Source organism: Uloborus diversus, chromosome 3 (assembly GCF_026930045.1).
Source record: "Uloborus diversus isolate 005 chromosome 3, Udiv.v.3.1, whole genome shotgun sequence".
NCBI lineage: Eukaryota > Metazoa > Arthropoda > Arachnida > Araneae > Uloboridae > Uloborus > Uloborus diversus.
Window position 1 is genome coordinate 168,024,524 of NC_072733.1, and position 23,928 is coordinate 168,048,451.

The 23,928-nt window shown below is 32.1% G+C and overlaps 1 protein-coding gene across 3 annotated transcripts in view; it reads left to right on the plus strand.

Moving 5' to 3' along the window:
- Positions 1 to 23,207, plus strand: part of LOC129219260 (CUGBP Elav-like family member 2) — a 542,217-nt gene extending 519,010 nt beyond the window's left edge. For all 3 annotated transcript variants that reach the window (XM_054853587.1, XM_054853590.1, XM_054853589.1), the window contains 4 exons: positions 1,537 to 1,596; positions 8,131 to 8,274; positions 8,360 to 8,524; positions 20,051 to 23,207. In XM_054853587.1, the coding sequence (XP_054709562.1) occupies positions 1,537 to 1,596; positions 8,131 to 8,274; positions 8,360 to 8,487 (332 nt within the window). In that variant the 3' untranslated portion in view covers positions 8,488 to 8,524; positions 20,051 to 23,207. The remainder of the gene's footprint in view (positions 1 to 1,536; positions 1,597 to 8,130; positions 8,275 to 8,359; positions 8,525 to 20,050) is intronic.
- The last annotated feature ends 721 nt before the right edge of the window (positions 23,208 to 23,928 follow it).

The window sequence follows — 23,928 nt, forward strand, 5'->3', positions numbered from 1 at the left end:
AAAGCTTGTCACCCCCTCCCCCCCCCCCCCCTCCCCCACCTGAAATTGTTAAGCATTTATTTTTATAAGCTACACGCCCACTGAAAAATGAGTCGCAAAATTCTGTGCTCATAAAAGTCCTTTGGCTGCTGCTGATACCAATTACGCATGCACTCCTTTACTTCATTGTTCAAATGAAATCTTTGTCCCCCAAGTTTCTTCTTTAGTTTCTCAAAGATGTGGAATCACATTTGGATAAATCTGGACTATACGGCAGGAGGTTTGACTACCCACATAAATTTTCACAAAAAGTTTCTTTGTTGCGTTGACTGTGTTGTCCCAGTAAACTTTCACATGCTGTCTTCCAGTTATGCAACAGTGCTAGACCATAGATAGCCAATGCAACAGAGGACCTTTAGCGGAAATTTAAGTGGGAAGTTTTGAATCGCCCCCCCCCCCTTAAAGTCCAGATATATTTCCATGTGATTTTCATATCTTTGGGGAACTCAAGTAGACACTTTGAGGGACAATGATTTCATTCGTACGATGAAGTAAAGGAGTGCATGCGTAATTGATTCCAGCAGCAGCCAAAGAAATTAAGCTCCTAATTATGTGACTAATTTTCCAATGGGATAAGTGTTCAACCAATTTGTCTGTATTTTTGAAGAATATCGAATGAAATCTTTTTTATCCTTTGACTCGTTATTTAATGACTGACCTTCATAAATAAATGCTCACATTTTAACTTGTCATTAAAAAAATTTTTGTAATTGTTATTACTATCTTCAACTTCCCTTCCAATGACATCTAACATTTCATTGTCACCAAGACCTGACAAATAGAAGCCTGATTTTTAGATCTACACTACTTACTGCTTAACATCTATTGTTTTTACCCAATTAGTAGATTATCCACAAATTTGTTTATCTGTGGTTGCCGTGCCACCCTAATCAGCAGATAATTTGGAGTTTTCTGGATTAAACATATACTTCTTTTGCCCCTACTGCCGCCCACTGGAAAAATTATAAATGATGGGCCTGCTTCCTCCCAAGTAAATTTTAAAACTTTACATTATTTGATTTTTCAAACCCTGGGAAAAAATTCTGGACAAACCCCTGTGGTTGGACAAGTTTGGCGCTCATCTTCCTTTGAGCAAACCAAACTTTGTTGTAAATTACCTTTTGTACTCCCTGACACAAATCAGAGTTCCTCATGTGCTCTGACTTTCTTCACTGCAAAATTAAATTCATAGCTTTTGACTAGATTTTGATCAGGGCACCTCTTCAGAGCAGGCGGAAGTGAATCAATTGTCTCTCTGGTGTATGCTACTGCTCATTGCTTTTCGAAAAGTTTCACAAGAGAAGGTACAAATAATTGCAAATTAATGTTGTGTTGATCAATGAAATTCTGTTTATATATTTATTTTATTGTTAATTTCTTGATTCATTTTTTGACTTATTTATTGTATCTACTGGAAAGATCTGGAAGTAAAGGCGGTTATAAAAATTAATTTTTCAATTATGGTAAGAATTTGCATCTTACATTCTTCTCTTTCAGCTATTCCATTTACCCGAATAGGCCTTCAGTCCCCCAGTCCAGCAGGCAAACAAATCGAAGGTATATTCTCTTATGATGATTTTTCGGAGGGGGGTGTCATTATTTTTTGTTTATTAAGCTGTAGTTTTTTCTATGTTTCAATTGAAAGTGCTTAATTTTGAAAGTCTGATAAAGGCATACTTGCCAAACTCTCACCTGATTTCAATTTTTTTACAATTTCTTCCTAAAAGACAAAAGAATATACATATTATGATAACAAGATCGACTACCATCCATTATTAGAGTTGCTATTCATAAGGAGTTTCACTAGGGTGGGCTGAAAAAATTTAAATTCTGCCAAGCACTTAACCTTAATGCAGAAAATTTGTAACCCTTTAACACGAATTGCTATGCAAAATTTTGTCTTCTGCTCTAGAAAAGGAGCTATATTATAGAGATTTTAAGAAAAGGAGTTGTATTACAGAGATTTTAAGAGAAAAAACAAATTTCCAAAATATTTTAATTTCCACCGAACCTTTTGCCTTAGTGTTTTAATTTTGTAACTTCTGAACACATACTACCAGGACTGCGGAGGAGTTGAAGAGTCAGAGTCTTTTATTATACATACATGAGGCTTAGGAAAGTGACTCAAGATGAGTCATACTTTCCTAAGACTCATAATTTAATTCAGAATTATAAGTCTTAGGAATAAAATATGAATACATACATTTAAAACATGTAGGAAGATCGAACTAATAATGTAGGTAAGGTACGTTGTGCTCCAATGGATTCCAAGCCACTGCGGCATCCATGGCAACAAGCAAGCTGACTTGTTGGCTAAAGAGGCTTTAACATTAAATCCACCTTGCCTCCCGATTCCTCTTCGAAACTCCAAGCGACATCTTGGGAGCAATATCAGGCTCAAAAGAATTTCATCTCTTTGTGGCATTGCCAGCGAGAAATCTTGGGCGTGTCTTCTTGACAACAAGACTGCAACTTTCCCTTCTCCCTAGAGTTGAAGGGTTACATCTTTTCGTCTCATTACTGGTCACGACAACTTACAAGCCCATCTTTTTAAAATCGGACTGGCGAGTTCCCTGCTGTGCCCACTATGTGAAGGGACTAAGCAAATGACAGGGGAGCATCTTTTTGATTGCCACTTTCTTCTCGATGTGCTGAAGGATGTCGACTTCAGGGAGCTTCCCCGCTCTGCTACTGCATATTTGTTGTATTGGACTGCAATGCGCCTTATGTCCGAGAGGACGTTGGTGGGCGTAATTTTAAAAAAAGTATTTTAAAAAGTTTAAATGTATGTGATCCATCCTGGTGTAAAATAAGAATCAACACTAAAAAAGACAGCCAGACATTTGTAGGTATTCATTCAATGTATCAAGATACTTACCACAAATTTATCTAAATGTAATTGATCCCATCATTGTTCAGAACGCATTTTTTGCATCTCCAGAAAATATCTTGTTCTGTTAGCAGCAGGGTTTCTGCTATGCTAGCATTTTTTACAAAATGTGAAAATGGAACGAAGCATTTTCGCTTTCTTGCTCCAATAAAAAAAAGGGAATAAAGATGCACAATTATTCAAGAGAGAAAGCAAGCATGACGATATTGAACTTAATCTTATTTATAAATCTTAGCTAATATGTATAAACTGTGTGTGTTATAAAGTTCAACAATATTTTGTCTTAATGAGCACTATGTCCTCCCATTAAATGCATTATTGGGTACGTTTTTTTTTTTTCCAAAAACATAATTTGTAATGTCTACTATTTGTGTTCAGTTTTCATCACTTTGAAGTGTGAAGAGGTTGAATCATCCACCAAATCAAAAATGTTCTGCTGTTAGTGCTCTTGTTAATTGTGCTTTAAAGACTTGTTCTTCAGAGGAACTTCTTAATGCAGAACTTAACTATCTTAAAGCTGTGGCAATTGATAGAGGCTATCCGCATACTTTGACTCCTTTTAAGGCTTTCTGAAAGATCCCAAAGTAATGTTCGAAAAAGAACTTTTATCACTAAGAATTTGGTCATTTTACCATTCTTTCCTTCTGTTAGTTTTCAGGTCGCTAAGATACTTAAAGATTTCCAATTCCAGGTTGTGTTTTCACCAATTAATAAACTTTCGCTCTCGTCTCTTAAAGATTCAATTGATCCTCTAAATGATTGTGGAATTTATAAAATTGACTGCATTTGCGGTCTTGCCTATATTGGACAGACCCGCCGTTCTTTGAAATTTCGTTTAAAAGAGCATAAAAATTATGCGAGAAAACAATCCAATAAGTCTATTATTGCTCAACACTGCTGGGACTCAAATCACTCCTTTGATTTCAACTCATTTAAAATGATCCAGAAATGCCCAAATTCATCAGATCTTGATTTTTGGGAGTCTTTCCACATTCTGAAGAATCGTTTTAATCTAGTTAACGATCTTTAAGCCATTCCGTATTTTTCTGCAGTATGGCATCCGTTCATTAATTGGTAGTTTTTTTTTTTTTTTTTTTGCCCTCTTTGATCTCATATTCTCCGTTGTGTTGTAAACGGTTATTGTAATGTACTTTTTTCTGTCTTTACATTTCAATTTCATGTTTTATTTTGTACTTGTTTAACTCCTTTCTGTTTTCCTGAATTATGTTGATTCTTCCTTTCACTAAATGTGGCAGTTGATTTGTAGCAAAATTTTTTCGGACATAAATTTATTGCTAATTTTTTAATGAGCGGTTTCATAATTGCTTATTTTGAGATTTAAGCTGTCTGCTGTCCATTTTCACTACTTTTACTGGGTGTCTTTACATCTAGAAGCTCACACCTTTGAATTGAAAAAGGAGTTCCATGAAACCCTATTTCCTATATTTACATGTCTGTCATAATAAAATAGCACAGTATAGTTAAAATAAATTCGAATTTATTAAGATCTTCAAGAGCTATATCTTTGGCAGGCCTGATAAGCATTAAAACTAGATTTGAAGAATGATGTTGGCTTAAACTATAGGATAAACATTTTTGAATGGGCGTGGCAGGCTTCATAAAAAAATAAAGTATAAGAAGTGTTGAAAATACTAGTCTACAAAAAGGTATTAATGTCCAAGCAGTAGAATCGCATAGCAGATAAAAATGAGAGAGTGTTACAGAAGCGGATGCAATCGGACTTCAAAAGCTACACCTAACGATCGCACCCACCCACCGTCACACTCCAGCATTTCCCCCTCTTAACCAACAGCACAAAGTTTCTTACTTCTTTCTACTCAAGAAAGAACCGTGTGCCTCAGCACGAATCCTGATGGTAAGGTGGGCATGGAGAATGGCCATGGCAAAACAATGAGCATACAAGTCTTCAGCAAAAAATAAAATAGAAGGGTTGAAAATATAAAGGTTTAAGGGATAGGATGGTATAGTAGGCAAAAATGAGCGAGTGTTATGGAAGCAGATGCGATCGGATTTCAAAATGCATAATGAAAATCTTCCTCGGATCTGCGATTTTCCGCTTTTTGTATTTTTTTTTCCATTTCCTGGCCACTGAGCATTTTTTAGCGATCGATCGCGTTCTTCCCATTAGGATTTTTACTAACTCACATGTTCACTCTAAGGTAGAAAGAAGAAAAGAACTTCGTTTCATTGGAAGGCTCGAGAATGACGTAGAAATAGTCTGCGTTTATGCATTTCGAAATCCGATTGCATCTGCTTCCATAACACTCGCTCATTTTTGTTTACTATACCATCCTATCCCTTAAACCTTTATATTTTCAACCCTTCTATTTTATTTTTTGCTGAAGACTTGTATGTTCATTGTTTTGCCATGGCCATTCTCCATGCCCACCTTACCATCAGGATTCATGCTGAGGCATACGGTTCTTTCTTGAGTAGAAAGAAGTAAGAAACTTTTTGCTGTTGGTTAAGAGGGAGAAATGCTGGAGTGTGACGGTGGGTGGGTGCAATCGTTAGGTGTAGCTTTTGAAGTCCGATTGCATCCGCTTCTCTAACACTCTCTCATTTTTATCTGCTATGCGATTCTACTGCTTAGACATTAATACCTTTTTGTAGACTAGTATTTTCAACACTTCTTATACTTTTTTTTTTATGAAGACTGCCACGCCCATTCAAAAATGTTTATCCTATAGTTTGAGCCAACATCATTCTTCAAATCTAGTTTTAATGCTTATCAGGCCTGCCAAAGATATAGCTCTTGAAGATCTTAATAAATTCAAATTCATTTTAACTATACTGTGCTATTTTATTATGACAGACATGTAAATATAGGAAATTAAAGATGCTTATATTCTCGAATCATGACATAGTGCTTAAAATGACCATCAAAACTCAAAGTTTTAGATTGGGTTTAGTTTTTTAATGATTTTTATAGAATATGCCCAGCTGCTCCACAGAATTTCAAAATGCTCCTCAAATTGTTTCTCCAAGGTTTGCCACACTGATAATGTCATTTTGTAATTATGGTGTCCATTGATTCAGTTTGTATTAAGTTTAATTATATGGAAATTTTATAGCATTAGATGTCACATTATAAAGTTTTAATTTCACCTGATTTGTGAGCTATGGGAAATTGCAAGTGGTAAATGGGACTGATATATCTGTTAAATAAAATAAGCTTGCATTTATTTAAGATTTTATTCATTTGTTAGCATTTCTAGTTGTAAAAAAAAATTATCTATAAATATTTAAAAGACGGTAAAGTATGAATATAATTCCGCGTAATGTAAAAGATATATATATATTCAAATTTTAAGTCTTGCAATTTTTCCTCTTTTTTGACTTCGGGTTGTTTTCATCCCTGATTCTGTAACCTGTTTATTTGTGCTAAATAAAATTGGATATTTCCTGTTATTTTTTGGCTCAAAGATATTTATTTATTGCTTACATAAATATTAGTTTTCGAATATTTAGTTATGAGGATAATACAAAAATTAAAACTTAGTTTGGGACGTTATATTGGAATGAACGGTTCCGTTTGAATGCTCTAATAGACATTAAAATAACATTGCATGTGTGGAACAGTAAATGGGACTTCATGCTTCAACCGCTATAATGGAAGGGTCGCAGTAATGGGACATCATTCTACAGAGCGTTGGCTGTAATGTAAAAGTAAACGTCGATTAGTCAAGTAACCACAAATGGATAAATTTTAGTATCCACTGAAAATCTTGGTTAGATTCTTGTGAAATAAAAATTTTGTAATGACTTTTGGCCCTTACGCAATGACACATGCTTTTCTTCTATTGACGCTCAGTTTTTGCTTTCACACTTATTGTTTTACACTAATCTCTTGACAAAATTACCATGCTTGAAAAGAATAATTAATTTTTATAAGATGTGTGGAATAAACATTATTAAATTGAAAGGAAAGGACGTTGCTATGGAAAATGCAAGAGCACTAATATTTCACTTTCTAGAATAATAATTTTTAAAAATGTAAAGCAAAATTTGCCGCTCTAGGCAGCTGCTTACGCTTTCTGTTGAGAAATTGGGCCCTGCCCATCCCATTGTTTTTGTCACACTTGCCTCACCAAAAATTTTTACAGAGAATAAAAATTTGATGTGTTGAAACATTAGACTTCAGGAAATTTTCATGTTTTTCCATGGAGAAATGCATTTGCTTATGTAAAGAAAGCTTTGTTTTTTTTTTTTTTTCCGACTGGTATGACAACGAGATCTTATAACTTTGTTTGTATTTAAAATCCTGTCAAATATTTTGCGATGGGAGATTAGGTGTTTCAAAAGATAGACAAATATCACAAATGGTAATGTATACCATACAATAAAAATGCTGCTGCTTTAAATAGAAATCCTGGATAAATGAAAATACTGTTTTCTTTAATGAAAATTTTTTTACAATTTCATAAACCTCATGTTAGTGCCTTTAATTTAATATTTTACCTGTACTAATAGAACAAGTTTTAAATTTCAACCCTCATGTCCACTTTTTCATGGAATTGCCCAATAGTGTCCTGATATTGTAATATTTCATGTTTTTTCCCAAGCCACTGCAAAGTCTGAAGTTTGAATAATACATATCTTTATACAGCTCTAAATTCTGAAGCATAAGCCGCATATTTTGTAATTGTAATAATGTAGTTAACAAGCTTTATAAATCATTTGTAATTTTTTCCTTAATGAATCAAAATGTTCAATTGACTGCAGTTCTTATTTTAATCTTCACCCTCTACAACAGTCACATAATTTAATAGGGTTTCCCCCCTGAAATTCAGGCTTCTACCAGAGCAGAGAATTAGTACAGATATATGAAACTTTGCATAATAGTTTGTGTCAGGAAGTCACAAGATTCCCACACTAAAGCTAAATATTCTGCAGAATTTTAATTATTTTGTAATAATTCTCTTTACTTGATTTTGACGGAACAAGGACCCCTAAAACTCAAGTCTCTTGCCAGAGCTGAAGACATTTACTTAGTCTTGAAATTTTGGCATAGGCTCTACAGAATTTTTTTTTTTCATCCCTCCCCTCTATTTTTTGTGAAGTTGGCTGCTATAAGATGATTTACTGTGTGACTTTAAATTTACTCCATGCATTTCATTGTGTCAATGATTTAAGCAATAGTATAAAATGAAGTAATGTTTTGCCCCATCTCTCCATAGGTCCTGAAGGAGCAAACTTATTCATTTATCATTTACCACAAGAATTCAATGATGCAGATCTAGCACAGACATTTATGCCATTCGGAAACGTTATTTCTGCAAAAGTTTTCATTGATAAACAGACCAACCTTAGCAAATGCTTTGGTATGTATTCTTCTGTTTATTTGATTTTTTTTTTATCTTCCTTTTAATGAGTGTGATAACATTTAGTTATTTATTTTATTTAAAGGATTTGTTAGTTATGATAATCCCAGCAGTGCTCAGACAGCTATACAGGCTATGAATGGATTTCAAATAGGCATGAAACGTCTAAAAGTTCAGCTCAAACGATCGAAGGAAGCAAGCAAGCCATATTAACTTTGGGATTTCTTATTTCCGCTTTTATTTAATGATGGTTAGTATTGCTTATATTTTTCTATGCTACTTATATATTAATAAAGGTTTGGACAGCACTTAAAAATTTCATAACACTCATTTAGACGAGATGCTGCTTTCACTCTCATAAAGTAAGGCATTCTTTTCATTTTGTGGGAGATTTAAGCCTAGTAAGTTGAAGCTAAGTTCTTAAGTAATGCATTGCTTTACTTGAAAAAAGCATTTGATGAAAGCTTTCAGGACAGCAGGTATGTCATTTTTGTTTTTCAGAAAGACACCTCATTGCTTTCCGAAAAATAATGGAAAGATAAATTGTTCTGATTTTGTTGGTAAGTTTTGTTTTTCAATCAACTGAATTGGTAAGGACATCTGTTAATTTTATATAACTTATTTTCCAAACATCATAGTTAAATAACAGCATTTAAATTAGTGTTCGTTAAATTGTGCTCATGTATAATTTTGTAAAAATCTTTATTTAATTTCAAAAAGATTTTACTTTATGTTGCTTTTAATGGGAACGCATAGGGTGCTTGAACTAAAGAGCATATGAAGTTTAAGTATTTTTTTCCTTTGCTTTCCTTAATTTTCAAGATTTGCATTGTAATTAAAGACTTCGAATTGAGTTCCTTAGATTATTCATCTTGTCTATCAACTTGAAACTAAAAGGCAATAACTTCTTTGGAGACTAAATGAATTTAGCTTTAATTTAAGCTAGCCGTCCCGCATTTTTCACACTATCTGGACTGATCAGGGAAGAAGAGATCTCCCCAGTTAGTCGAAAGTTTTTAAATCATATAAAAAAAAGATTAATGTTGAAAAATTTCATCTATTGCACTTGATTTCAAAATTCAACATTGATTTTTTTTTTCTTTTGTAGAAATTAGAGTTGTTAGCCCCCATACAATTATAACTTTGATGCTAAAAAACTAGACACCTTCTGGTGAAAAGTTAGTTAGTAAAATTTTTTTTTTTAATCCTGAAATTGAACACTACTGTTAGTAGTAAACTTTATGTAAAGGGAAGGTGTTCGAGTCTTCTCTCTCAAAACATTTTTAGAGCTGAAGAACTAAAAGCGCTATTTTAAGCTAAACTTGGAGACATATGGGAAAGTGATATTCTAGTACTTCCCTGAAATAGTTTTCAGACTTAAGTCTCAAAAATTTTAGGCTATGTTTGGTGATTAAAAGATGAGAGTATGGAGCTCTTCATGTACATCTTTCCTAAATTCCAGTCCTAAAATCACAAATTTAGACCATCTTTGGTAAACTTAGGGGGGAACATGTTCAAAGTTTTTTCTACGAAAATATTTTAAATGGATATTAATGCACTACTTTAGGGTATATTTAGGTGACTTATGGTGGTATGTCAAGTGTTCTTCCTTGAAAATTTTTCAAAGTTTGAGCAATACTAAAACTATTTTAAGCTATCATTTGAGGGATTAAAGAGGAGGTTCCAAGGTTCTCCCCCTGAAAAATTCCAAAAATTGATGTCTAAACACTTGTAAGCTCCCTTTGATGAAGTTTAATGGGTGCTCCCCCAATATGTTTTTAAAGGTGAAGTATTAAAATGGCCATGTTAAGCCAACTTTGCTGAACTTAAAGGAAGGAGATTAAGGGTTCTGCGCAGGAATTTTTCAAGACTGAAGTATTAAAAGCGTAATTTTAGGCTATCTTTGGGTGATTTAAGGGGGAAGAGAATTGAAAGCTCCCCTCCTAATTCTTACATAATTGAAATCTTCAAAGCCTAATTTTAAGTTATTGTTTTACTTCAAGGATAAAATGGGGTTGGGACATGTTTCCTTCAAATTTTCCGAAACTGGAGGTTTTTTCGTTAGTACAGAGAGCTGTAGGTTAACTAACGTAAATGAAAAACATACCTTTTGCTAATGACCTTTTTTTTCAGTGTTCAACTAAAATGCATTTCATTTAATTGCTGTTTGTTTCACAATGTCAATGATATAGTGTAAAAGTCTAGCTGCACCTAAGTAGCATAGAAATATAGCTGTAAGAGGATAAGAAACCAGCCCGTACGTGGACAGGGGGGGGGGAATTTTGCCCTATCTATAGCCACCCTGTCTAAGTGACCAACCCATTTTCCATGGTTTGCTGTGACTTTTAAGCCTGATGAACCAATTAAATTAGTAGGTGCAATGGTCTCTGAAGCGCCAAGTCTGCATTGACATTTATTGATTTTCCAAAAAATCATGTTAAAGACCCTTTTTGCAGCAGCAGAATACAACCAAAATGTGAGCTATGCAACCAGATCCCATAAAGAACCTTTATACATTATTTCAGCCTTTTATTTGTTAATATCTGTATTTCTCGGTTTAACTCAACGCAATTTATTCACATTTTATCAATTTGTATGGTTTATACTTTTTGATACAATTTTATTTTTAAAATTCCTTGAAATCGGCATGAACTTCTGCACTTGGCACTTTTAGGAGATTGAGGTATAGTGCTGAGTATCATATGAGGTAGTGAGAAGTAAAGGGATGCAAGTGGCAAAACTAAAAATTTGGAGATAACCAGTACCAATGGTAGGTGAACCTCTCCTCTGTCTTGGGGCAAGAGATTGTCCTAGTAGTCCTGGTAGGTGTTACTGTACCACATGATTTAGAAAAAAATTTCAATGAAAGCCTACCTAGGATTTGATCTTTCAACGCGTTTTACTCGAAACTTAAAGTAGTCCACTTGCATCCCTTTGCTTCTCACTGCCTCATATGACCCAGTGCTTTTGATTTTTTTTTTTTTTTTTTTTTGTAAGAAAACTTGATTGTTGCTTTCTATTAAAAAAAAAAAAAGCTTGCTTAATGTTTCTCATTCTATTTTTGTAAATAGTGAATGTGATGCAATGAGTCTTTTTTCCCCCTAAGACTATTAAATTTCTCTTTTTGTAATTTCTTTAACTTTTTTAATAATTATTTCCTGTTTTTCAGTCCATATTTTTCAATCTTTCATTGGAACCTCAATGGGTATTTTGTTCAGTGGAAAGTTTAGATAAAATCTTTTGTGCTTATTTATAAAACAGCTATGATTATCTTATTCTTTTGCTAACTATTTTCTAATGAAGGCATTAAAAACTCCTTACTCTAATTTTATTTTGAAAGAGTTATATCCTTTTACTATATCTATCCACTCTACTGTTGAAATAGAGTTAAAATCATTTATTCTTTTATTCCTCGGAAGGTTTTTCTTTAATGCAAAATATGATTGGATGATTTCAATCTGTAAGAACCTCCCCCCCCCCCCTTTTTTTCTGAAACTACAGAGGCAACTTACAATTTTTTTTTCGAATTCTTCTGAAATGTCATTATATTTTAGTTACAATTATGCATACTATTGAACCAAATGATGTAGCTGTGGTAAATCAGTGATCGAAGTGCATTTTTATGACTCCCATTTTGCACACTTTTACTAAAGCTAAGAATTTTTTAATTTAAGTTATTCAAAACATGCCATTAGCATAAATACAAAGTATCTGAAAAGTTTGGTTACTGGATGCATCAATTAAATAAAAAAATACTTTTTAACTACCATCAAAGTAATATCCATTTGTTAAAATACACTTATGACTTTATTGAAGCAATTGGAGAGGGCCTCTTTTGGGGAGATCAACCTTATGTCGTAGGATGTCTGAAAAAAATGTGTGCCCTGATTATACCAGCTCTCATCTTCTATGATGATGGTTTGCAGAAAGGTTGAATCTTAGTCACACGTGTCAATGAAATCTTGAGCAGTACGCATTTGAATTTTCTTCTAGTTGTCAAACATTAAAGTGACACACAATAAGAGCAGACCTTGGTGAATAATGGTGATAACACTGTCCTCTCTGTTTTCCCAATTCCTCTGCTTCCATCATCATGATAGTCCGCGATTGTTTAACTTAATGTTGATGATCTTTACACTTGATGAGAATTGATCGTAACTTGGTATGTCATTCAGGGTTTCTTTTCCTAAATGGAAGGAAGCACTTTGAAACCAGTTGTACACTCATTTTTTGCTTACGTCGTCTGTTCACCTGGACCAACATTTTTAGTTTTCTTTTGGTTTGTAGCAAAAATTGATGTTTATCAATTTCTCGATTTTAATATCGCTTGAGTTTTCAAACATTAACTATTTTGCTGCCCGTAACAGACTATTCTACATCAGTCTCTTGCAAGGCTCGATCTCTCTATTGGTCTGTACATGAGGATACACAGGGAACCAAATTTTAACTTATTTCGTTTAAAATATTCATCCATTCACAAAACTTTTTACACTTTGTATTATTTAAATTGTACTTAATAGCTTCTTATAGTTGCCAACTTTTCTAATCCGTTCATGGAGCTGCTGAATTTTTATTCATTCTCCTAAACTCCCAAAGTAAATATGTCCTAAATTTTCATCAAAACAATGAAACCCCCCCCCCCCCCAAAAAATGATAATAAGTGATTAAATGATCGCAATTGCATGTGTCCAGTCATTTTCAAAACTTGTTTTATTTCATTTTCCTTATTTAAAAATTTTATTTAAAAAAAAAATGGTTAATCGGGATTTTTCTCTGGTAAGAAAAAGGTAGAAAATGTAAGAATGACTCTTTTGCTGCATTTTTTTTTAAAACCTTAAAGTTGTATCTTTTCCTTTAAGCTTCTAAAAATGTGTAAATGAGAGTTTTTGATCCTGCAGCAATTTTTAAAGCCAAATTTTGGTTTCTATGCAAGCTAAATGTAAGAAATCCTTACCACTATTTTAAAAATATCTTTTGCGAACTCTGCTCTCTAAATTTGCTCATGCTAAACCTCCTGAATTTTATGCATAAATCTTCCTAATATTCATCTTTCAATGTTCACAGCTATAGTATATTTTTATTAGAAATATAATTTAAATTTGTTGAATTAAAATAGTTTTATGTTAAAATGTTTTGTCTTAACCTCATTAAATGTCATGATAGTCTCTAAGGAGTGGTGATATATATATAAATACTAGCAGTACCCTCACAGCGATGTCCATGCTAAAAAATTAATGAAAGTCTGTTGAATTTTTAAAAAAAATTGACGCCCCCTCCCCCTCTGATGTGAAATGATTATTTTTCTTTGTATAAAATGTGTGCACACCTTTTCAAAAAAAAAAAAAAAAAAACTATTAAAGTTTCTTTGAAATTTAATACTTTTCGTCAAATCATTAAATTAGATTTACAGTTACTTTAAAACTCTATTTAGCGAGTGAAGCGGTTTTTACTGCAATTGAAAATATTTCGCCAAATAAACAAAAAAAAAAACATCAAATAATATCTTTCAAATGTAAAAATAATTCCACAACTCTATTGTTTACTGCCAAACTCTCCCAGCAACCAGGCTATCATAATCCATCTGTCTAACGAAAAAAAATAAACATACCGTGGAACATTAAAAAATCATAGTCGGGAAAAAAAAAGAATGTCGTACATTTCACTCGGATAAAAACAAATCAAAAGTTTCTTTTCTTTCAAAACAAATCACCAAAACAATGAATTACTTTTAGGGTTTCTTTAAAACAATAATCCTAGACTGAACTGCTCAGCGCCTAATGCGCCAAGCAACCACACTACCGGAACCCAACCCTTTTGTGAGTGAAGCGGATGTTTTTTCTTTAGCAATAATAAATGTTTCGCCAAACAAACAAAAAAATATATAATCACATTAGCAGTAGTTTTCATATCTTTATATATTAAGAGCTGCGTTGCCCTGTCTACCTTCAGGATAAAAATTGTGTCAAGTGACATATATTCAACAATCAGGCTTAAATAAAAGAAAAAAAAAAGCACCATGCAAAATTTCTCTTCCAAACAATGGCGACAGATAATGAAATACTTTTAAAAAATTAAAATGAGGAAGATAGATTTTAAAAGCCTAACCATGGAAAAACGAAATAAAATAAGTTTAAGAAATTAAATGCAAAATAAGGAAAGAAACAATAGATTCAAAAAGAGTAACCGTGGAAACGCAAAAATAAAATGGTTGATAACTTAAATCAAAATGACATTTTCCGAACTTGTTTTAAAAACGCATGTAACTTTTTTCCTTTGAAGATAGAAGCTAAGTTTTTCGACCATAGGTCGAGAGAGATCTGGAGTAAAAAATCACTTTTACCAATGGTGTCAAAAAGAAAACTGTGGGACAATTCCTTCACTTTTTATTGATAGATTTAATGAAGTAAGTAGTGCCTACATTTCAGCTAAGCCTAAAAAAGTTCGAGCTAAGAACGCAATTACTCCTGCCGTAATTAAGTTGAAGGATTGAAACAAATTGTTTAGAACACTGAAAAATCCTACCCTTTTCAACGATATATAATATCAATATGTGCAAGTAATTTTTCACTCCCATATTCAGGAATTTATGTGAAATTTGGGCCTAAATTGGAACAAAAATAAGAACTATTTTTTGGATTTTTTCAAATCATACCCTATGTTACTCAGTAAAAAAGCCCCTTTCATATAGTGAAGGAATTTTTAAATAGGTGCAGTGATTCCAGAGATTACTTCCAACATATAAACACAAAAAAATCCGCCCTCTCTCTCTCTTAATAATATTAGCATAGATATATGGAAAATATAAATATATTAAATGAACTAATAAAACATAGTATTTTCACTAAAATATAACTTTTGAGGGGTAAGCAATCTAAAATGGAAAACACCCAAACAAGGATTTAATAATCTTCTCTGCTCTAGTCCTATATGTGATTTCAGTTTACTTTTACTTTCCTGCCTATTGGTTTTGTATTTCCTCTATCTTTTACATGAGAAATCAACTTATTACGATAATAGCAAATCAAAAGTTGGTTTATTTTTCTAAGTGGATTATCAATAATTTCCTGCTTTAAAAAAAAATACTTATCAAATTTTTGGTGACCATACTTATTGCTTTCCTTGAGATAGGATGAAGAAACTGTCGGCCAATGCAATGGAAAGCAATTTTTAATGAACTAAACACAGGTACCGCGAGAAATTTCTTCTCGTAAATATTTGGAAAACATTATCATGCATCTAAGATAATTTTAATTTTAAACCACATCTCTGACATTTTAACAGAATTTTCCTAATTTTTACCTTGTATAAGTAACACCCATATTTTGGAAGCATGCAAGTATCTAACATATGTTTCACCAATAATTGCATGTCAAGCTTGAATTTTCAATTGTTTTGTATCCTAAAAATATTTACCTCAATACTTAGTTTTATAACAAGTTGATTATTTCAGTATTAAAAATGTAGAAAGTAATTATGCATACTAATCAGTGAATTTCGGGTTAATGAATTAAAGTTCCTTTTAAAATTACTTCTCTTGGTATTATTTTTGGTCTTCAAAATGTTGGTTTATTTGAAGGTTAAAATGATTTGACTTACATTTTCGTGATTGAAAACATCTTTTGAAACATGACAGCATCAAATAGGTTACATTAAAAATGTAATTTTATATTAAGTTTTTTCAATCCCTTTTGCATCTTGTAAACATTTCAGTTATTTTGAAGGTTAAAAGTTTTTTTACCTAATATAATTTTTATTGGCTTATACTTTAATCCTTTTTTATTTGATATTAAATTATTAATTGTTATAACTTATGAATTCATCTAAAGCCTTTTTAATTTAGGATTTATTTTTATTCTGCAAGATTAACAGAAAAAAGCATACATTGGTACGATAAGTTTCTGAAGTGAATATAGATGTGTGCGTATGTATACAGTCGGACCCGATTTAACGAATTCATCAGGACTGATACTTTTATATGCTAAATCATGTTTATTCGTAATATCGGGGTGTGAAAAATTTTTTAAAAATTGCACTTACCTTATCTAAAAGCTCCAAAAAGCAACTGCGCAAAAATATCCATAATTAGAAAGTGTACACTTTTTATTCAGCATTCCGCGACTTATTACACACAAGTTAATTTGAAATTTTAAGTACTGTATAATGGATGTTTGAAAATTTCCTTGATATTTGACTACCACTCTATTTCAACTTTATGGAGAGAAGATACTGTCATTTACAACCTCTGCATAAGATATTTTTTTAGTTTCCTGGCCACGTAAAGTATTTGAAAAAGTAAGTTTTAATGGGAATTTTATGAGGTCCATTAGAACACTGAAATATATACACTGAACACTGATCCATAGAACACTAATCCATAGAACACTGAAATATAGCGATTCTGAAGAATCGCTATTGACTATTTGTCCCCGCCCATCAAAAGTAGCAGATTCCAAGAATTTTTTTGATTCTAACAATATGGATATATGATTTGGAAACAATCCAGTATTGCCTAACTCAAATTAACAAAAAAAAAAATCAGCTGTTAAAATATTGTTAATTCAGTGTTTATTATTCGGTAAATAAGAGTTTTTGCCTTCATTTCAGTCGGGGGGAAAAGAAAAATTCGCTGAATTGCGAAATTCGTTGAATAGAGGTTCATTAAATCGGGGTCCGACTGTATACACGTTTTTCTGGGTAAATAAATTCGTTACCACATTTAGAAAGCAGAGATTTAGCTCCTTATAGCTTTTAGATTCCACGGAATTCTTACGTTATCTGACCATGCTTTTACTGTAGAACTAGTTTCAATTAGTCTCTGTAAGAATTTGTTTTAGGACTTCTTGACCTGAAAGAAAGGACCTCAATTCAAAGCATTAAAATTCTAAAACAATTCTTATTTGCGATTGAGAACCAATTTAGTTTACAAACAAGTAAATATTATACATATCTCTCACTAGTTCATAGGGTAAGTGTTCCAACTAAGTATTTTTTTGATCACCAGTCCGACAGATTGCAGTGAACTCCTGATTATCCTTGGAATAGAGTGGCACGGTATCCGCGGATAACCTGAATAGTAGGTATAAAATTTAACTATACAGTAAAACCCCGCTAATGTGGACACTAGGGGGACAAATTTTTTTGTCCACAATAGAGGGGTGACCGCAGGATAAGGGTTTAATAATGTTATTCGCATTGGAATCGGGGAAATTAAAAAATGTCCGTATAAGAGGGGTGTCCGCACTTGACAGGTGTCCGTTAGGAGAGGTTTTACTGTATTATTAGTACATACCTTTTTTAAAAAGAATGAAAAAACCCATGGATAATTTGACCGCCAATAATCGGGAGTTTACTGTACTTAAAAGTTCCACTGTATGTAGACTATGTATATTGAATCCGGGGAAATTTGGTGCTAGAACACAATGGAACGCCGTTTCAAGACTAATGAGAAAAAAAACTAATTTTCTACAAAATCAAATTGGTCCTGACTCAAGATTCAATTAGTATTCCAATACTAAAAAATATACAGATTTGCCCTCTATCTGCAGTGGAATCTGATTAATTGATCCGCTGATTAATTATTCCAGCCGCTTATTTTGACAAAATATAAAAGGAGCAAAAAAACCCATTACACAAGCCTAATATCGTTCCCTTATTGGGAACAAATATGGAGAAAACGAAATCACTCACTTGAAGTGGCTTTTAAGCGAGTCGGCAAACTTAAATAATTAGTGCAATAAAAATTACTACTTTACTGTAATTACTACTGTTCCTGTAACTTTCAATTAAACCTAGCAATATTCACACAGGAAATGTTTAACACAGGAGGAAAGGACCAAAAATTCAGTGAAACTTCAAATTTATTCAGTTCAGTCAGCACATACAATGAAGTCATCAATGTGTTGCTTGCTGAATGAGATGAAACATTTTTCAGAAAAATCTTTTGTTGTAAAATGCATCAATTGTAATTTGTAGAAATCTTTCAATTTAGTTTTTGCGATCAGAATTAAAATGGCTAGAGACGATTTAACGAAAATAAACCTTTTTAATGTGAATTTTGTTATGAAATTAAATATTATGCACTATTATATGAGATAAAATTTAATAAATGTTAAATTTATGGTAGTCTTGAAATTTAGGAAAAAATTAATATAAAAAATGAGGTATGCAACTGTTTGCTTCCAAATTTTTTAGGACAACATTCTTAATAACTTTTGCACCTATTATTTTCTATGCTACTTTAAATAATAAGGATTATCTTGCCCAACCAGATGCTGAAGTTAAAGAAAATAAGAGGTTTGATATATTTTATCTAAAACTTTTGAAATGCATAAAATCAATGATCAAAATACCTTTTAAGCTGCCTTCTTATCTGGCTCATAGCATTTATTGATTGCCTTTTCATCCATAAGCTCATTTCTTTTGTGTAGAAAAAGGAAATACTTGTAACTGTAAAACATGTATCTGCAGTAATCTGCAATTTTGGGCTATTTGACGTTGCTATTTCTTATTTTACTTATTTTTCTTTACCAGTTTTTTTAATTTAAGATCACAAACGGTCATGGGGTCAAAGAAAGTTTACCAAAATGCCATCTGCCTACCCTTTTGGGGGGGGGGTAATCAGAAAAAATACGATAAAGCCAAATCAAGTTTATAATGTTTTCCAATACAGTCCGGCCTCGATTTAACAAATTCATAGGGACCGAAACTTTTATGTTGAATCGGGGTTACTTGTAAAATCGTGGTGTAAAATAAAATTTTACTCGTCTTATCTCATAAGCAACTGCATAAAAATTGCCATAATTAGAAGGTGTACACTTTTTATTCAGCATTCCTCGACTTATTACACACTGGTTAGTTTGAAATTTTAAAGTACTGAGTTATAGGTGTTTAAAAATATCCTTAATAATTGACTCAAAATAGTTCTCTTTCAACTGTATGAAGAAAAAAAAAATACTGTGCCGACACTCGTCATTTACAACCTTCTGCATGAGATATAATTTTACAGTTTCCAGGCCATGTAAAGCATTAGAAAAAGTAACAGGGAAGTTTCATCTTTGCTTTCTGCATCATAATCTCTATTCACTGGTTGCCCCCCCCCCCTTCCAAAAAAGGTCTTTTTCTGCTTCATACAAAATGGATATATCATTTGGAAAATGATCCAGTATTCCCAAACTCTAATTAAAAAAAAAAAAAAAAAAATTGGCTGCTAAAATAATTCATTAATTTGGGGTTTATTATTCGTTAAATAGAGGTTTTTGCCCTTGTTTTACTTGGGGAGAAAGAAAACTTCACTAAATCGCGAAATTCGTTAAATGGAGGTTTGTTAAATCGGAGTCAGACTGTCTTAGCTTTTGTTTAAAATATGAATTGTTTATAGACATTAATTTGTATATGTTTTCCTTGTGTATACTTAACAAATTCTTCATGTATTTGTTTAGAGTCTACTAATCTTTGTTGGTTTCAACCTTTGTTCCCCGTATGTTATATATTTGTATGGTTGTTTTAAATATTATTGCTTCATTACTAATGTTTTTGAAATTATTATGCTTAACTTTCGCCTCTTCATGTCTATACTTGTTTTTATGCATTGATTAAATTTTAAGTAATTGATAATGTTTAGTTTTTCTTTATTCCTAATGCATAACATATTAATTGTTTAACATTCAGACAAAAATTTTCATCTAACATGCTTAAATTATTTAAAGGTTTTTTTTTCAAAAAAACTTTTGCAAAATTGTTTTGCTAACTTTCTCATTTGTTTATTTTTTTCTCTTAGATAGCCTCTTTGATGATTTAAAACATGCCATGCCATATGTTTTCCTGCTCCTTGGTGTACATCTGTCTCCCTGTCTTTTCTTCCTGTTATATGACCCTTGACCCTAATGGTCTTCTGGATAAGCAACGACAAATTTTAATCATTGGAATCCCAAAGAATTTCTTAACTTCAAGTGCGATGTGTTGCAAAACATGTAAAAAGTGTTCTAAAGGAAGACTGAAAGATAAACAACTGCTTAAGATAAAGCATTTTGCAGTGTCAATGTTCATAACCGTCCCTTGTACAGAGCTTGGCATGTAAAAAACACACACAAAGATTGGTGTGTTTAGTATGCATCATTTTTGCTTTTTGTTTGAATTTATTATGAATGCCTGTGTTTTTAATTTGTTGAAAGCTGTAGTGATTTTTGATAGAATGCTTATGTTTTTGCTTTTTCCTAATTTCCCTATGTTTTGTGAGAATTGATAGTCTTTTTTGCTGTATAAATTACATGTAGCTCTTGGTATTTGTAATTAATTGACTGTATTTATACTGTCTGTAATTACTGTAACATAGGTCTTTCTGAATGAAACCTAGATTTATATTTGAATAATGTTAAAATTAAATTATTCCTCCAAATAATACAAAACAGATAATTATTTTATATGAAGCAGCCAAAGTTTATTAAATAGTTCTGTAATTGTCACTAAGTATGAACGCACTTCAATTCAATAATATAATCTAAAATGATTTCTGAATATACATGAAAGGTATACTGTTATTTACTTGGCATGTATATCAGGTGAAAAACCTGCAACTGTGTAGACTGGAACTCGAATGAAACACAAACCGATTGCCTTACATGTTCTTTGTAAGAAGAGTTGTCCTAATTTTTAAAATTGAAGCATGTGTGTACTTTCTTTATCATCTTCACACAATTTTGTGTCTTCATAGTTTTTTAGCAACACTATTTATGGATCTTAAATGTGCTGTTGGTCAAAGTGGTCAGCATTTTGTGTATTTTGATGCCCTTTTCATGGCAAAACCTTTTTGTAGGATAAACTTGTAATAGTTTAATGCACAATTGTATTAAAACACTAAAAGAACAGATTCTAACTTGAACTGTTTCTTGTTTCATACCTAAGAAGCTCAAACATTGTACATTCAGATTAAAACGAATCTTGTTTATATTTCTTGTAAGTACTCAAGAAGTGCACAATTCACTTTGTGTGTGCCAAATTGCAACTGCGTAGAACTTTAGCTATTTGTAAGTTGGCTACTTTGACCTTAAATTACCTTAATCTACAATGTTTGTGTTATCTAACTTAACAATTTCTTGTATAAAGCAGTTTTCTTTTTTAATACTTAAAAATTTGAGCTTGAAAGTTTTAATATTTTCCGGAGGATTTATTAATGATATGTCCCATGAGCTAACCCATTAATATATCTTTATTCTTTTCCTCTTGAATGTGATATTTGCCATTTCTTAGGAAAGGCTAAAATGTATGGTCTATCTCTATATGCTTTAGAAGATTATATGTACAATTTTTCACAAAACTGCTAGCCTAGTTGTGCACAGTTCTTCCTTTCTCTTTTCAGTTCTCCAAAAAGTTGATAGCATTGTTTTTGCTTCATTTCACTAATTCACTAAGGTGCTTTGTATAGGTGGAAATTCTGTACGGATATGACTTTTAATTCGGTTTTTCTCTTAAATTTTTTACGATGTGAATGGAATTTGTATTTCATCTGTTCTGTGTAGTGGTGTACTGTTTTATGTTCATTTGACATTTAACATTGTTTTAATGATAATCAACTTCATCTGAGGGACAATTTTGTGTTTAGTGTTTTATGAATAAAATCGTGTTTTCAATCTTTTAATCAAAATATAGTTTTAAAACAATGTTTTATTTGGTAAAAAGTTTTGATACCCTAAAATCTTATTTTGATGTTCTTAAATTTTATTTATTATAAAATTTAATTTAAACTGTGCTAGAGGTACAAACTATTGCTAAAACGATTTAAATTCATTGTTTATTTCTTATTTAGGAATGTAAAGGTATGCTGAATTTTTACACATACGTACTTAGCTTTTTAATCTTCAAGGAATATGAGGCAGTGAGAAGCAAAGGGATGTAAGTGGCAAAATTAAAAATTTGGAGATAACCAGTACAAATGGTAGGTGAACTTCTCCTGTGTCTTTGGGCAAGCGATAGTACTAGTAGCCCTGGTAGGTAATGCTATACAGCATGATTTAGAGAAACATTTCAATGAAAGCCTACTTAGACCCACAACTTTAAACGTGTTTTACTCAACTTGAAAATGTCCACTTACATCCCTTTGCTTCTCACTGCTTCATATGATATCTTCTACTTTTTTTTGTTTTGATTAAACTTATTTTTTAACAATAAATTTATATGTAAATTAAAATTCATTAATTGAATATTTTCATAAGGTTGATAGTTTTTATATTAATCTTGCTTTCTTTGTAGATTGTTTGTTGTTTGTACTAGAAATACCCTCTCAAAAACTCATAGTATGTCTAATCAAAAACTTCATTATGTGGTTACCATGCTTATTAAAGCATGTGAATATTACAGCTTCCATGGAAACGATACATTGTACAGTTTTGATACCAAAGCTGCTAAGGCTATTAGGAAAAAAAATAATTTTTTACTCAAAGCAAAATTAATGTAGATTTTATATTGTTAATCTGTGTAAATTCACTTTGACTGTCATAACATCTCTTTTTTTTAATGTAAAACAATCACATTTGGTTTCCTCATTACAAATTGGCATAAATTTTAGTTTGTTGGGTAATATATTTTTCTTTTTATTATATAATTTATTTTTATTCTGTACTAAGTGTTTCTCAGTGTTCCTTAATACCTCCTTGGGGAGGTTGAAACTATGCTTATTAATGACATTTTCATGATATTTGTGGTTTGTATTTTTGTGTTACATTGACTCTTTATACCCTTGTACAGAAAAAGCAACAAAATAGCGGCATTTCTGTACTGTAATGCCTTACCAAATTTTTAGTCCTGTTCTTAAATTGCATAAGAGGGACTTGCATCTGTACAGCAAATGGAAAATAAGAAAATTAGTAAAGAAATTTAGACAATTTTTCTGGGTAAGCTGTTCAAAGGACAGAGACATATATATTATTAAAAGATAAAACATTTTACTCTTTGTCTGTTTCTTGTGTCCTCCTTTTTCTTTCAACTAAATATTTATTTATTTATCCTATTGTCTTGGCTTACATTAAAGTTGATTCTGGAATGAAAGTGATTATACCCATCCTACACAGGTGTGCACTCAGGGAAGGGCTGAAGCCAGTCATGACAAATCTGGGATTGGGGTTTAAAACCAGTGTAACATTTGAAAAATTAAATAGCTCAGAAAGGGTTAAAGTCAAGGATATGTGTTTTAAAAACAAAAAGAAATGTGAATACACAAAGATATGAAATATGTGCATTATATATCTTTATGTCGAGGGGAAAATGGTGAATTGTTCTCACCTTAAAAAAAACCCCAACTCCTCTTACATTCTCCATGAAACCAAATAGAGCAAGATTCCACTAGGCTTACTCTCAGTTACCTTAAATTGTTATCATAGATGAAGTAAGAATTTCTACCTGTTTGATGTGAACTAATCAGGGTTGCCAGGGGTTGAAAGGTGCCTAAATATTAGTAATTTACCCTCATCGAGTTTCCGGAAATTGTTGTCATAAATGAAGAGTAGAAGCTGTAAATAAAACGCTAAAGTAATGTTGCCTATATTTTTCCGGTCCCTAAGCAGGGTTACCAGAGGCTAAAAAGAGCCCAAAAATGATAACAGTAGACCCTCGTTTATTACACGGGGGTTACGTTCCACGGAAATGCCGCGTACATTGAGACCT